Source organism: Phyllobates terribilis, unplaced genomic scaffold, assembly GCF_046119375.1.
Source record: "Phyllobates terribilis strain yellow unplaced genomic scaffold, ASM4611937v1 Scaffold_11__3_contigs__length_659146591, whole genome shotgun sequence".
In the NCBI taxonomy this organism is placed as follows: Eukaryota; Metazoa; Chordata; class Amphibia; order Anura; family Dendrobatidae; genus Phyllobates; species Phyllobates terribilis.
In genome coordinates, this window is record NW_027362771.1 from 384,245,485 (window position 1) to 384,258,556 (window position 13,072).

Below are 13,072 nucleotides of genomic sequence, written 5' to 3' on the forward strand. Positions count from 1 at the left end.
CCCCAGGGCGGAGAACGCAGTGACCCCAGATGCGCGGTTTGCGTCCCCGCCAGGGAAGCATCCCTCATCCCCCGGGGCCGGCAGGGTTCTGCAGGGACCTCTCTCAAAGGGTAATGCAGATCCGCCAAGGGAGGGGTGGGGGTCCAGCAGCGCTGAGACCCCTGAGACCTCAAGACCACGGGGGTCCAAGTCTCTGTCCGATAAAAATAAAAAAATTTTCTGAGGAGCTGCTTCCAGCAGCGACCATCCTCTGTGACCTCAAATTTTAGACTGGAGAGCTGGAGTAGGAGGAGCCCAAGCTGGAGGGGCCGGACAACACTCTTTTTTAATCTGAGGTGTTCTATCCTATGTGGGCTCCGCCTACCCACTAGTAATGACTGTGTCTCCCTTCCTTCCATCTGCTGCTGAAAGAACATTTGCGTGTACGAGTTGGGAAAGATAGCCATCATATGACAGCTTTTGAACGTGTATGGCCAGCTTAAGGCAGACAATGGGAATGGCAAAACTTGATTGTAGTGTTGAGCGAGCACTAAAATGCTCGGGTGCTCGACCCGAGCAACGAGCCCAATGTTAGTCTATGGGAGACCCGAGCATATTTGCGGCGGCACCCTCGGCAGTCTGTAGAAAGCCTAAAAAGTGCCCAAAACGATAGTGACAGTGCTCAAAAGACATGGGGACAGCATGGGCATCGCCCCAGGAAGAATTTCTGACCCCCAGGTCACTAATGTCAACAACGTGGTCAGAGGTATTAATCCACTTTTACAGGGTCACAAGAAAACGTTCAAAAACGAAACTGAAAGTGCTTTCCTGTGAAATATGTTAAGGAATTGCCTTTCCAGGGTAAAGACTTGTGTATAAGGTAAAATAAATAACTAAAAACAAAAATACTCCTCCACGCCTTGGGCTATGTTCACAAGTAGCATTTTTTAGTTGTTTTTGCACTTCTGTATTGCTTTCAACCGTGACAAATGCATTCACCGGGAAATGTCATTTTAACATTTTACAACCTTATCTGGCCATGTGCTGTGTGACACATGCATACAGTGCTGAAAAGACATGGGAACAGCATGGGGAAGACCCCTGGAAGCATCTCTGACACCCAGGTCACTGCCTAAAAGTGTGCCCATCAGAAGTGATCCTTGCCGCATCAGAAGATGCAGACTTGCAACTATCCCCGTGCAAGTCCTTGTCCCAGGGCAGTGTTCAATTGTACCTCCCCCATACCTTGCAATGCAAGCGCAAGTATGCAGCCTGCCACCAACCCACCCCCAGGCTGCAATAGCATACTGCTAGCTTGCTTAGGCATGTGGAGGCAGACGCCGGCCACCATGTCATGGCTGCGTTGGCGGCCGGGTGTCCACACTCGGTCCCCAGCCGCCAGGGGGCGGCCGGGTGTCCATACTCGGTCCCCAGCCGCCAGGGGGCGGCCGGGTGTCCATAAACGGTCCCCAGCCGCCCCTATTTCTCCGGTCAACTTACCCCCACACACTTTTCTTAGCCCGGCCTGCTTTAGGGCAGCATTAGACGAGCCCACCAGAGAACCAGACTCCTCCAGTGGGCTCTGGCTTCTCCATCAGGGGAGTTGAGAGTGCCAAGGTGAGGAGCATGATGATGATAGAAGTTAGCATCTGCTTTGTTTTCTTGGAATGCAAGTAACTGTGCAGCCTGCCACCCACCCACCCCCAGGCTGCAATACCATACTGCTAGCTTGCTTGCACTTCAAATTGGGCCTTTTAGGCATGTGGAGGCGGAATCTGGCCACCACGTCATGGCTGCGTCGGCGGCCTGGTATACATTCTCAGTCCCCAGCCGCCCGGCGGCCGGGTGTCCACGCTCGGTCCCCAGCCGCCTGGGGGCGGCCGGGTGTCCATAAACGGTCCCCAGCAGCCCCTATTTGAAGGACAGCCTAACTACAAACACGTGGACAGGTGAATGTGGCCAGGGATGGTCCATCTCACACCTTCACACTAGGTTAATATTGTGGAAGTCGGGACACAGTTGGACACTGGGATGCAACACGTCCTCCAGACATAGAGGCTTGCGGGTCCTGGGTCAATCAGGCTTCAACACAAAGTTCAGAAGGTAGACAGTAGCAGTGGTCGGCCTCCTACACAAAGAGTAAATTATTCATGATCATGAGGCCATCCATCTCCTTAGCTTTCTGTTCCTTGGAATGCAAGCGCATGTATGTAGTAGCGGCTAGGCCTGAGGTGGTCAGCGTTTTGGCACATATCCTACCTCCTCCGAGGATTGCTGGATGTTTTCCTGCTACTATCCCACTTCTATGACTCCCGTTAAAACAAAGCTTCAGGTGATGAATGATGGATGAGGTGGTGGCAAAGGAGAAAGAGCAGGAGGAACAGGAACCATTCACATCAATATCAGGCCAGTCAACCACACATGTCTTGTAGGATATGTTTCTGTACCAAAAGGAGCAGTTCGGCTACACAGTTATAGGGCATACAGTGAGTGCAATGCCTACCAAAAATTTCGAGGCACTCCAATGCCCCTTGGAAGTGACATGGTGGTCAGAGGGTCTTAACTAAACCGTTTTTTCCATTTATAGCAACTGGGTCTCCTGTGCACTGTTGGCCTAAGCAGTGAATGGAAGGCTTTCCAAAAATTATGAGGAACTGCAATGGCCCTTGAAACGGACGTGGATTACAGCATACTAAAAACCTTCTACCCATTATTGGGGAGTGGGTCTCCCTTAGTGTTCGCCTCTGCATTGAAAAGCAAAAGCTGACTAAAATTAGGAGGAAATGCAATGCCCGTTGGAAGAGTCATTGAGGTTAGAGTTAATTAAAAACATTTCAATGCCCCTTGGAAGAGCTGTGGAGTTCAGAATGGCTTAACAAGACGGTTTTAATGCCGCTTGGAAGAGACGTGGAGGTCCCAGTAGCTTAACAAGACTCTTTTAATGCCGCTTGGAAGAGACGTGGAGCTCCCAGTAGCTTAACAAGACGGTTTTAATGCCCCTCGGAAGAGACGTGGAAGTCACAGTAGCTTAACAAGACGGTTTTAATGCCCCTTGGAAGAGTGGTGGAGGTCCCAGTGGAATAAAAAGACAATATCAATGCCCCTTGAAAGAGACGTGGAGGTCACAGTAGCTTAACAATATGGTTTTAATGCCCCCTACAAGAGCCATACAGTATAGCATCTTAAAAACATTATTCCCATTATTGGGGAGTGGGTCTCCCATAGTCTTGGCTTATGCCTTCCAAGCGAAAGCTGCCAAAAATTAGGACGGAGGAACTTGAAATGCCCCATACAAAAGCCATGCAGTACAGCATATTACAAACATTATTCCCATTATTGGGGAGTGGGTCTCCCACAGTCTTTGCTTATGCCTTCCAAGCAAAAGCTGACAAAAAACAGGATGGAGGAACTTTCAATAATGGCAACACGGACCACGGTCACCCTGGTGGTATAGTGGTGGTGGAGGCTGAGGATAAGGAGAACAACATAAAACAGCCGAAATGAGGAAGCGTATACCCATGTGTGGGTGTGAAGCGGTGCATGTGAATACACCTCCCGAAATAACACAGTGGATTTGACTTTATGTTACTCTGCTGTCATTTGGTGGTGATGAGAAGTCTGGCCCAATCCAGCCCTTGTTCATTTTGATAAGGGTCAGCTTGTCAGCATTGTCAGCTGACAGGCGAGTGCACTTATCAGTTATAATTCCCCCAGCGGCACTAAAAACACGCTCCGATAACACGCTAGCGGCAGGGCAGGCCAGGACCTCCAAGGCGTACAGAGCGAGTTCATTCCAAGTGTCCAGCTTGGATACCCAATAATTAAAAGGCACAGAGGAATCACGGAGGACGCTGGTACGGTCGACAAGGTACTCCCTCACCATCTTTTGAAACTTTCCACTCCTTGTGAGAGTACCCCGCGCCTCAGGGTCTGTCCGAAGGGAGGGTCTGAGAAAACTGTCCCAGAACGTTGACAGTGTTCCCCTGCCTCTGCTGGATTGGAGTTGCGTCTCTCTCGCATGTACGCCTTGGTTGGGCAACGAACTGTGACCTCTGCCGCTAGCGTGTTCAGATGGGAATTTTTTTTTAACAGTTCTGCAGCAAGGGCCTTCTGGTACTGCCCCATTTTTGTAGACCTCTCCACCTCAGGAATAAGAGAGAAAGTTCTCCTTGTAGCGGGGGTCTAAAAGTGTCACCAACCAGTAATGACTGTCACCCAACATTTTGACAACGTGAGGGTCACGGTTAAGGCAGCGTAACAAAGTCAGCCATGCGTGCCAGACTGGTAACGGGCAAGACTTCCGTGTCCTCACCAAGATGACGACTGACCATGCTCTCCTCCTCCTCCTCCCTGTCCTCAGGCCACCCAAGCTGAACCGACAGTATGACAGTTGTACAGGTACTACCGTCTACATCGCATGATACAAGCTCCTGTTCCTCCTCCTCTCCCTCATTGTCCCCCAATGCACGTTGGGATGAGATGAGGCTGGGCTGTGTGTATTCGACCGCTACGGCTTCTTGATCCATCTCATCATACTCTGGCAGCAATGCCTCCTCTTTAATTCTCTGCAGAGAGCGTTGCAAAAGACAGACAAGTGGAATGCGGACACTAATGATGGCGTCATCGCCACTCACCATCTTGGTGGACTCCTCTAAGTTTGTCAAGATGGTACATATGTCAGACATCCAGGTCCACTCCTGAGGTCTTATGTGCAGCTGGTACTCCACAACTGCTCTCTTCTGCTCACAAATCCTTTGCAACATGTGGAGGGTAGAGTTCCAACGTGTGGGGACATCACACACCAGTCGGTGTGACGGAAGCTGCAAACGCTGCTGCAACACAGCAAGGGCGGCGGAAGCTGTAGCCGACTTGCGAAAATGAGCTGACAGGCGGCGTACTTTGACGAGCAGATCTGGCAACTCGCGGTATGATTTAAGAAACCACTGAACCACGAGGTTAAGCACATGAGCCAGTCATGGTACGTATGTGATCTCGCCTCGCCTCAGAGTCGCCACGAGGTTACGGCCATTGTCACACACGACCATGCCTGGATGTAGGTTCAGCGGTCTCAACCACAGATCTGCCTGCTCTTTCACAGCTGTCCACAACTCACAAGCAGTGTGAGGTTTCTCACCTAAGCTTATGAGTTTCAGCACAGCCTGTTGCCGCTTGGCGGAGGCAGTACTGCAGTGCTTCCAGCTTGTAACTGATGTGATATCTAAGATGGAGGCTGAACATGAGAAGGAGGAGGAGGAGGAGGAGGAGGATGATGCGCAGGAGCTGTACACTGCAGGGGCAACTCTGACTGACATAGGGCCCGCAATCCTCGGTGTGGGGAGGATGTGTTCCGTCCCAAGGTCCGACTGGGTCCCGGCTTCCACTATGTTTACCCAGAGTGCTGTCAGGGAGATGTACCGTCCCTGGCCACAAGCACTTGTCCACGTGTCCTTTATCAGGTGGACTCTCCCAGTAACTGCGTTGTTGAGGGCACGGCAGATGTTTTGGGACATGTGCTTGTGTAGTGCAGGGATGGCTCACCGGGCAAAATAGTGTCGGCTAGGGACCGAGTACCGAGGGACGGCCACCGCCATAAGGTTGCGGAAGGATTCCGTCTCCACCAGCCTAAAAGGCAGCATTTCCAACGCAAGCAGTCGTGAAATGTGCGAATTTAGGACTGTGGCCTGTGGGGCATTAGCTGTGAATTTCCGCTTTCGTTCAAAGGTCTGGGATATGGACAACTGAACGCAGCGGTGGGATGTGGACGTTGATGCGGTTTCTTAAGAAACTGCCATAACAAGTGAAGACTGAGAGAAGGGGGGCATCTTTGCATGCAGTATGGACAGGGGATTGCCTTGCACACACAACAGGGGGTTCTATTGCACGCACAACAGTGGAAGAAGCAGTGGTGACACCCGCTGACACTGGTCGTGGACCATGGGGTTCGCCCCACAAAGTCGGGTGCTTTGCTGCCATGTGCCTGATCATGCTGGTGGTGGTCAGGCTGGTAGTTTTGTCACCCCTGCTGATGCTGGCATGGCAGGTGGTACAAATGGCCTTTTTGGGGTTATCAGCAGAGTCTTTAAAAAAATTCCAGACTCTGGAAGACCTACAGGTTGTACTGGCAACGTCCCTTGTGTTGGTGTTACGGGGAACGGTTGCCTGCCTTCTGTGTGCGGCCACCACACTGCTTCTTCCTGCCTGTTGGGCTACTCTGCCTCCCTCACACTGTGTGCTGCTGGCCTCGCTCTGCATGTCCTCCAGCCACGTTGGGTCAGTTACTAGATCATCCACCACCTCCTCCTCTTCCATTTGCGCACCACGATCCTCCTCCTCACTTCCTGGCAATTCTGTCTCGTCATCGTCCACCTCTTGTGACAAATTTCCAGCGTCGACTTCCTGTGGCTGTGGCTGTTCAAATATTTGGGCATCGCTACATGGGATCTCCTCTTCCACCACTTCAAGCGGAGCAGGCGAGGGGCACAAATCTGGAAATGGACCAGTGAACAGCTCTTCAGAGTATCCAAGTGTGGGATCAGTTGCTGTCTGACGACACTCGGCATGGTGGGAGGAAGGAGCATCAGGGTGAGGAGAAGTATGTGGTCGAGACTCACAGCTACTAAGATTTGACCGTGTGGAAGACAGACCGGAGGTGGTGGTGCCCAGGTAACTGGAAGTATTATCTGCTATCCAATTAATAACCTGTTCACACTGATCAGTTCTCAATACTGGTGTTGTTCTGTGCTTCCCTAGTAATTCGGTCAAGAAGTGGGAGCGAGAAGATGTGGCTGTTGGTTGTGGCACATTTTCACCTTGGCCACGGCCCCGTCCTCTGCACGCACCATCACCAGAACGTCCAGTTCCACGTCCCTTGCCACGCGCCTTTCCCATTGTAAAGGAAGTAAAATAGCTTACACTCGCACTATCAATGGAAAAAGGGTAATAAAAAGTAGATTAGAACCATGGAAGAGGAAAACCACAGTTCTATTTCTCTGGCCTACACCCGACTCTTTTAAACAATCTGAACAATCAGGGAGAAACTATTACGGTTTTTCTTTAAGGAAAAAATACCAAAAGCTGGATAATAGAGATTTTTTACTGTGGGATGGCAAAACCAGAGTTATAATTTACTGGTGTATACCAGACTTTTTTAAATATATATATTTGCGGCTGAACAGTGAGCGACACACTCACTTTGGGCCATTTTTTTGATACAAATGGCCCAAAAGTGGATAATACAGAGGTTTGAACCGTGGAACTGCAAAACCACACTTCTGTTTCTCTGGCCTACACAAGACTATTTTCAACAGATATATTTGTGTCTGAACAATCAGGAGACACTATTTATTTATTATGGCAAAAAATGGCAAAAGCAGGATAAGAGATTTTTTACCGTGGAACAGCAAAACCACAGTTATAATTTACTGGTGTATACCAGACTTTTTTAAATATATATATTTGTGGCTGAACAGTGAGCGACACACTCAAACTGTTTTTTTTTTTCTAGGGGCACATTTATAAGATTATCTCAGCACAGGAACATTTTATTTAAACACACCCAATTGTGGGAGTTATTATTATTCCAAGATCTATTGATGAAAATCAACTTTCATTCATGGGAAAACCCCTTTAAGTGTTACATGTATCTACAGTACATCTCCATTTTTATACATTCAGGAAAAATCAGTAAATATTCTTACAGAGCATAAAAAGTATCGACTGCTACCTGCACCTTGCGTCTTAATGCTTTAATGGAGTGGTCATTGGTGAAGAATGTTTTTAAATGAAAAACAAAGAAAAATAATCATCCATTATAAAAACTAAGAGGCAACACTACAAGTGGTCATTCTGTTTACCGAATCTCCTAAATGCTGTACATTTAATGTAACCATCTGAACACTACTTGGCGTTGCATTTCTATAATATTGGATGTGCAGGATTGTATCTGGCAGATTTTCAACTGTTTAAAAACAACAAATTTGCAAAAACTTTTTTAAATAAATAAAGAAGCGATTAAAATGAGCGAAAAAAATAAAACCGTTTAGACACTGGTGCTGTTATTTAAGTCTCCTACGTTTGCTTAAAACATTGTATTTTTTACGATGAGGGAAGTTTAATGCTGGTGCTAATTGGGGCTAGCGGAGTAGCAGGTTCCTTTTCATTTTTAATGCATCATTTTCATCCTCAGCGGAACAACAAACATGGCACGTCTCGGCAGAAGTTATCACAGCTGGGTTTAGTGAGTACTGAAAACAAAGTATTTTCTATGAGCCATAATACCCCTCTGAGGAGCGGCATGGATTTAATAAACAGAACCCATGTTTATGCGAGACGTGGTATTACGAACAGCTGGTTATCATCGTCTTGTTAATGAAACTGCACAATTTCATTTCTTCTCAATTATTGATATCAGGGAACCGGGAACCATCGCTTCATGTCGTTTTACGCCAGTTTGTAATCTGCGCTCTCATAAATAGTGTGTGTCATGTAAGCCTGCGCGGAGGGGGAGAGCAAGCAGTTACAGTAATGAGGTGCATATTCTATTTCTCCAGACTCCAAGGAAGAGGTGAAAAGGAGCAAAACGTCAGACACTTCATTCACGGGAAGAGAGGACTCCTTTCTACAGTCTGAATGACTAGCTTCATACACCTGGAGCACAGAGCAGAACAGGTGTTGGGAAACCATGCGGGAATGCTGCTCAGAAAAGGAAAACAAAAATTGACTAGCAAAGCCACTGTAACCTTACCCTGCCATATTTACAGTGAAACCATAGAAACGCTGCGCTCTCCCACGGTTCCAGGGATGAAATCCACAGCCAGAAGGTTCTCATTTATATCTCTCCACCCCCTTCACTTTGGAGACATTTTACAATTAACTTCTTTCCTGTTAGTGGGGTCCCTATAGCCCCACTTTGGAGCATGCCGACATCCCAGTTCTGAGCTGAGGACAAGGCTTAGAATTGAAACACTAAACGTTGGTTTTTGAAAACCTAAATTCTATACTTCTACTTTTTATCTAAGCAAGCATTAAGTGCAAACTACAACATATCATCATCAGCGTTGCCAACTTGACTTTTGAATGTTTTTATGGACGGCTTATCAAAAATTCAGGGACAGACAATATTTTTTTTACAAACACTTTGGAACCCATAATAAATCATTATGAATTTAAGTGAACCATGTCTATAGCCCATAATTCTGATACAAAGACATCAGCTGCATTCATTGTAAACTGTTAAATGATAATGCATAAGCTTTTCAGGTTCAGTAAAATCAAGAAAGCCTTAATTTTTTTTATGGACAGGGCAAAAAAAGTGACCAATTTTTACAGACGGTCTTGGAAGTTATGAACGGTTGACAACTCTGATTGTCAAAACCTAAAACTCAAAACTTCAAATAGACTATCACATTTTTAGATCTATTCTTAGCATGATACAAACTAAACTATCAGCCTACAGAAGACAATTGTGCAGCCAAATTAGTCTAGAATAGGGATGAGCGGACCCGTGGAAGTTAGAGTTTGACGGGTTTGGCCGAACTTGAGTCCAAAGTTCGATTTGGCTATTCGAACTTGACCCAGGATCGAAACCCCATACAAGTCATTGAGGGCCTTAACTTTGGTGCTGTAAAATAGTTGTAGTAAGGGCTAGGTAGCTGCAGAAAAACAGCAAATGGTGGTAAGAGCTGGGCAATTGCCCTGCAAACAAATGTGGATTGGAAAATGATTTAAAATAACATAGAATAAAAAAAAAATTAAAATAATCTTGAACCAGAAGGTGGAGGTCCAAGAGGAGGAGTGGAGCAGTGCCTTGCACACCAGGGCAAATCGGGAAGGGCCGAGGCTAAGTGCCAGAATTGGCAAAATAAGACCAGCTCACACCTGCCTGCTTTTCCTTGGCTGGTTATAAAAATATAAGGGGGAAAATGCACGTCGTTTTTTAAAATCATTTACTTATTTTACACTGTCAGGCCGGGTCACATGGTGCGCTGGTCAATCACAGCCATGCCACTATCTGGCATGGGTGTGATGGGGCCAGAAGTGCCCACAGCCTTAAATCTTGTTGATTACCTGCACTGCAGCCTTTCAACAAGCTTTATTAGGCTGCAGAACCCGAACAGTAACACAAACGTACACTAAGAAGTTCGGTGTCCAGTACGAACCTCGAACTTTACAGTTCGGCTTTGCTCATCCCTAGTCTACAAAAGGTAAAGGAGGAGCAATGCTATATTACAAAATGGTAAAATGCAATATATACTTGGCTACAAAATACAACAATGTCATCCATTCTTCCTCGAGCCAAGGTAACAATAACAGAATAGTTTTCAAGTGAATCCCAATAAATCAGGCAAAATAGAGCCACTATGCTTCTTAAAAAGGTTGTCCACTACTATGATTGGTGGGGGACCAATTCGTGGTTCCGACAGCGGTGGAAAAATCCCTGCTTCTCAAATCTCAGACTGAATACACTTTGATTCATGAGCTCTCTCACTCTTTAGTTGGACTCATATGTTCATCTTAATATCAGGATGATACAGCCATCCTGACAAGATACTGAAGGTAAATGCACCAGTCTCATCAGGTCTAGGAGATTTTTAACGTATACAATATGTATTGTGAAATCTGGTCACAGATCTGCTATAAAGGGAAACTACATTGTATTTACAGTCTACAGAAAACAAACCTGTTCTCTGCATCGAGAAATTCTTTCCAGTAACAGGTCTGAATTGTTCTTCTCTTCGTCGAGTTCCAAGTCTAACTGGGATATCTTGTCCTAAAAAAACAAAGCAGATCTGTATATTGAGCTCTACATCATTAATCCAATAAAGAATGAACAGAATCATTAACAAAAATGGTTGGTAAAGCGTTGAGTGACTTGATGATCTATGATGTCATCTGCTATGTCAAAGAATACAAATTTCGCATTTGATCTGATGGGTCCTGACCTGCAGGTGGGACCAAAGGCACAATCGAGAGTTTGTCTTATTTTTAAGCCAGGTTTTAAGTATGAATGAAAGATTGACAGAACTAGTTTCTATTAAGGTTTTGGCTTCACTTTATATACTACAATCAACAAAGTAAATATCTACAGTGCACTGATCTGAAGACAGCATTACTTGTTATTGAACTTCCATAGATGGTATACTGTATGAGGTTTACTAATATAATGTATATTTGAGAAGAGTGATTTGTGAAGAAACCTTTTTTTGCGCTAGTGAACCTTAAGTTGGATATTTACTTTAGAAATAAAATTGACAGAACCCTGGTTTGACCGATTGACATCTATCCCCACCTCCCCATATCCATGTACGCTCAGCTATGTCGAGTGTGCATGTGTTCACAATGGAGCGAGCGGTGTAAGCTTGTCTTCTCTGAAAACATGATCTGAAGATTGAGCACTGTGAAAGCAAACATTTTCTCCTCCTAAACCTGCTATCTGGCAAGAGTCAGGAGGTCCTTATAATCATTTGCGGATCATCCACTCCTGCTGAAAGCTGCAAGTTTGAATCATATTATTCTAATGTGTATGGTCAGCAATACTGTAGTCCTGGTAAACACCTTTAATAATAACTAAAGTAGAAAAAAAAACTTTGCCACACTAATAGTTGCAAGTGAAGAAAGTAGCTTTATTCAATTAATCCGACCCATTTGAACACGGATTAAGCCAATGTTTCAGCCAAACAGGGCCTTTCTCAAGGTATGTCTGTGCAGGAAGTGGTCTGAGGGTCCTGAGCTGTACGGATCTAGTCGCATCATGGCCACGGCCCAAGATAGCAGATTATCAGATACAACTCAGACACCGTAGAGAGAAAACTGAAGAGGTCTGTTTCCCAAACTGTCTTCCCTTTTCCAGCATATAAAGAATTTATAAAGTGAAAGTAGTGCCCACTGCACACACAATAGTGCTGGTCTCGGCAGACCCCAACCAGTTGAGCTTGTAACTAATGACACAATAGAGGACGGTTTCCTTCTGATCCTATAAATACTCCAAGGGAAAACTGTACAGCAAAATACATTTTAAATGTCCCCAGTGGTCTTTTAAATAGGGAACACATGCAGATAATTATATTAAAACCACGACAAAATGTAAAAAAAAACACAAAAAAAACAAAATAAGAATATTAAGGCTATTCAAGGAAAATAAAAAATAAATTAAAATAAATTCTGTTTGGCAGCATTTTAGCATCTATATTAAAGCTACAGATCCTACCCTTCCAATGTTATTAAAATCTAAATGTGCTCATACTGAATAGATTATTGCCCAAACCTGCCAAATTAGGCGGGTCCAGCAGAACAACTAATGTGTATGGGGGCATCCCCACTCTCCTCCTGTTGGCAGATGTCAGAGAGAGAAGACTTGGCCATGTTCTCATGAGGTTACACTGCCAACATTAGTTTTCAGTAGGAGCTTATTCCCCTCATCACATTGTGATCACATGCACAATAAGTTCAACTTAAGGGGGGCAGAGAAAAAGTGTCTGCACGACCGCTATTAACGGTGAATGACCACCCTAACAGATACAGTATGGCTGCAGGGGATTCGGGTGTTGGAGCCATAGTAAGCAAGGATGGTAGAATGTGGGTGTATTGCGTATTAATCCGATTTTGCAGATCCAAAAAGTTAACAGATCACTTCACTATTCATCTTAGCAAAATCTTCTTTTGTTGTAGTACTTTTCCCATTTTTTGGCTGCATGCAACCGGTGTGCGCTTTTTGTATTATACCTCCAAAGACTTCACTTGTTTTGACCGTTCATCCTTCATATGGTTTCTGGCATCTAATTCATATTGAAGATCTTTTATAGTCTGCTGTAGAAGATGATTCTTTGTCAGAGACTCATCTTGAGCTCTCTGGTGGTCTTGTAAATTTTCTTCTAAATGTCTGATCTAAGTGAAGTATAAAAGTATAGATAGTGATTTATAACACTTCTCCTGTTCCAAAGATAATATACTATTAGTTACATTACATTCATGCATTAACTGCATTACAAGGATATTCCCACCTCGTACATCCTGAATTTGCCAATTGTACAACAGATGCACATCCCAACAACGGGACCATCAACTATCTTGAGAAAGGGGCCTATTGCAAGCTGCT

The 13,072-nt window shown here is 45.4% G+C and overlaps 1 protein-coding gene across 2 annotated transcripts in view; it reads right to left on the reverse strand.

Moving 5' to 3' along the window:
- Positions 1-13,072, reverse strand: part of CGNL1 (cingulin like 1) — a 120,289-nt gene that overhangs the window by 21,587 nt on the left and 85,630 nt on the right. For both annotated transcript variants that reach the window (XM_073652984.1, XM_073652983.1), the window contains exons 13-14: positions 12,700-12,861; positions 10,658-10,747 (exon numbers count right to left, since the gene is read on the reverse strand). In XM_073652984.1, coding sequence (XP_073509085.1) covers positions 10,658-10,747; positions 12,700-12,861 — 252 coding nt within the window. The remainder of the gene's footprint in view (positions 1-10,657; positions 10,748-12,699; positions 12,862-13,072) is intronic.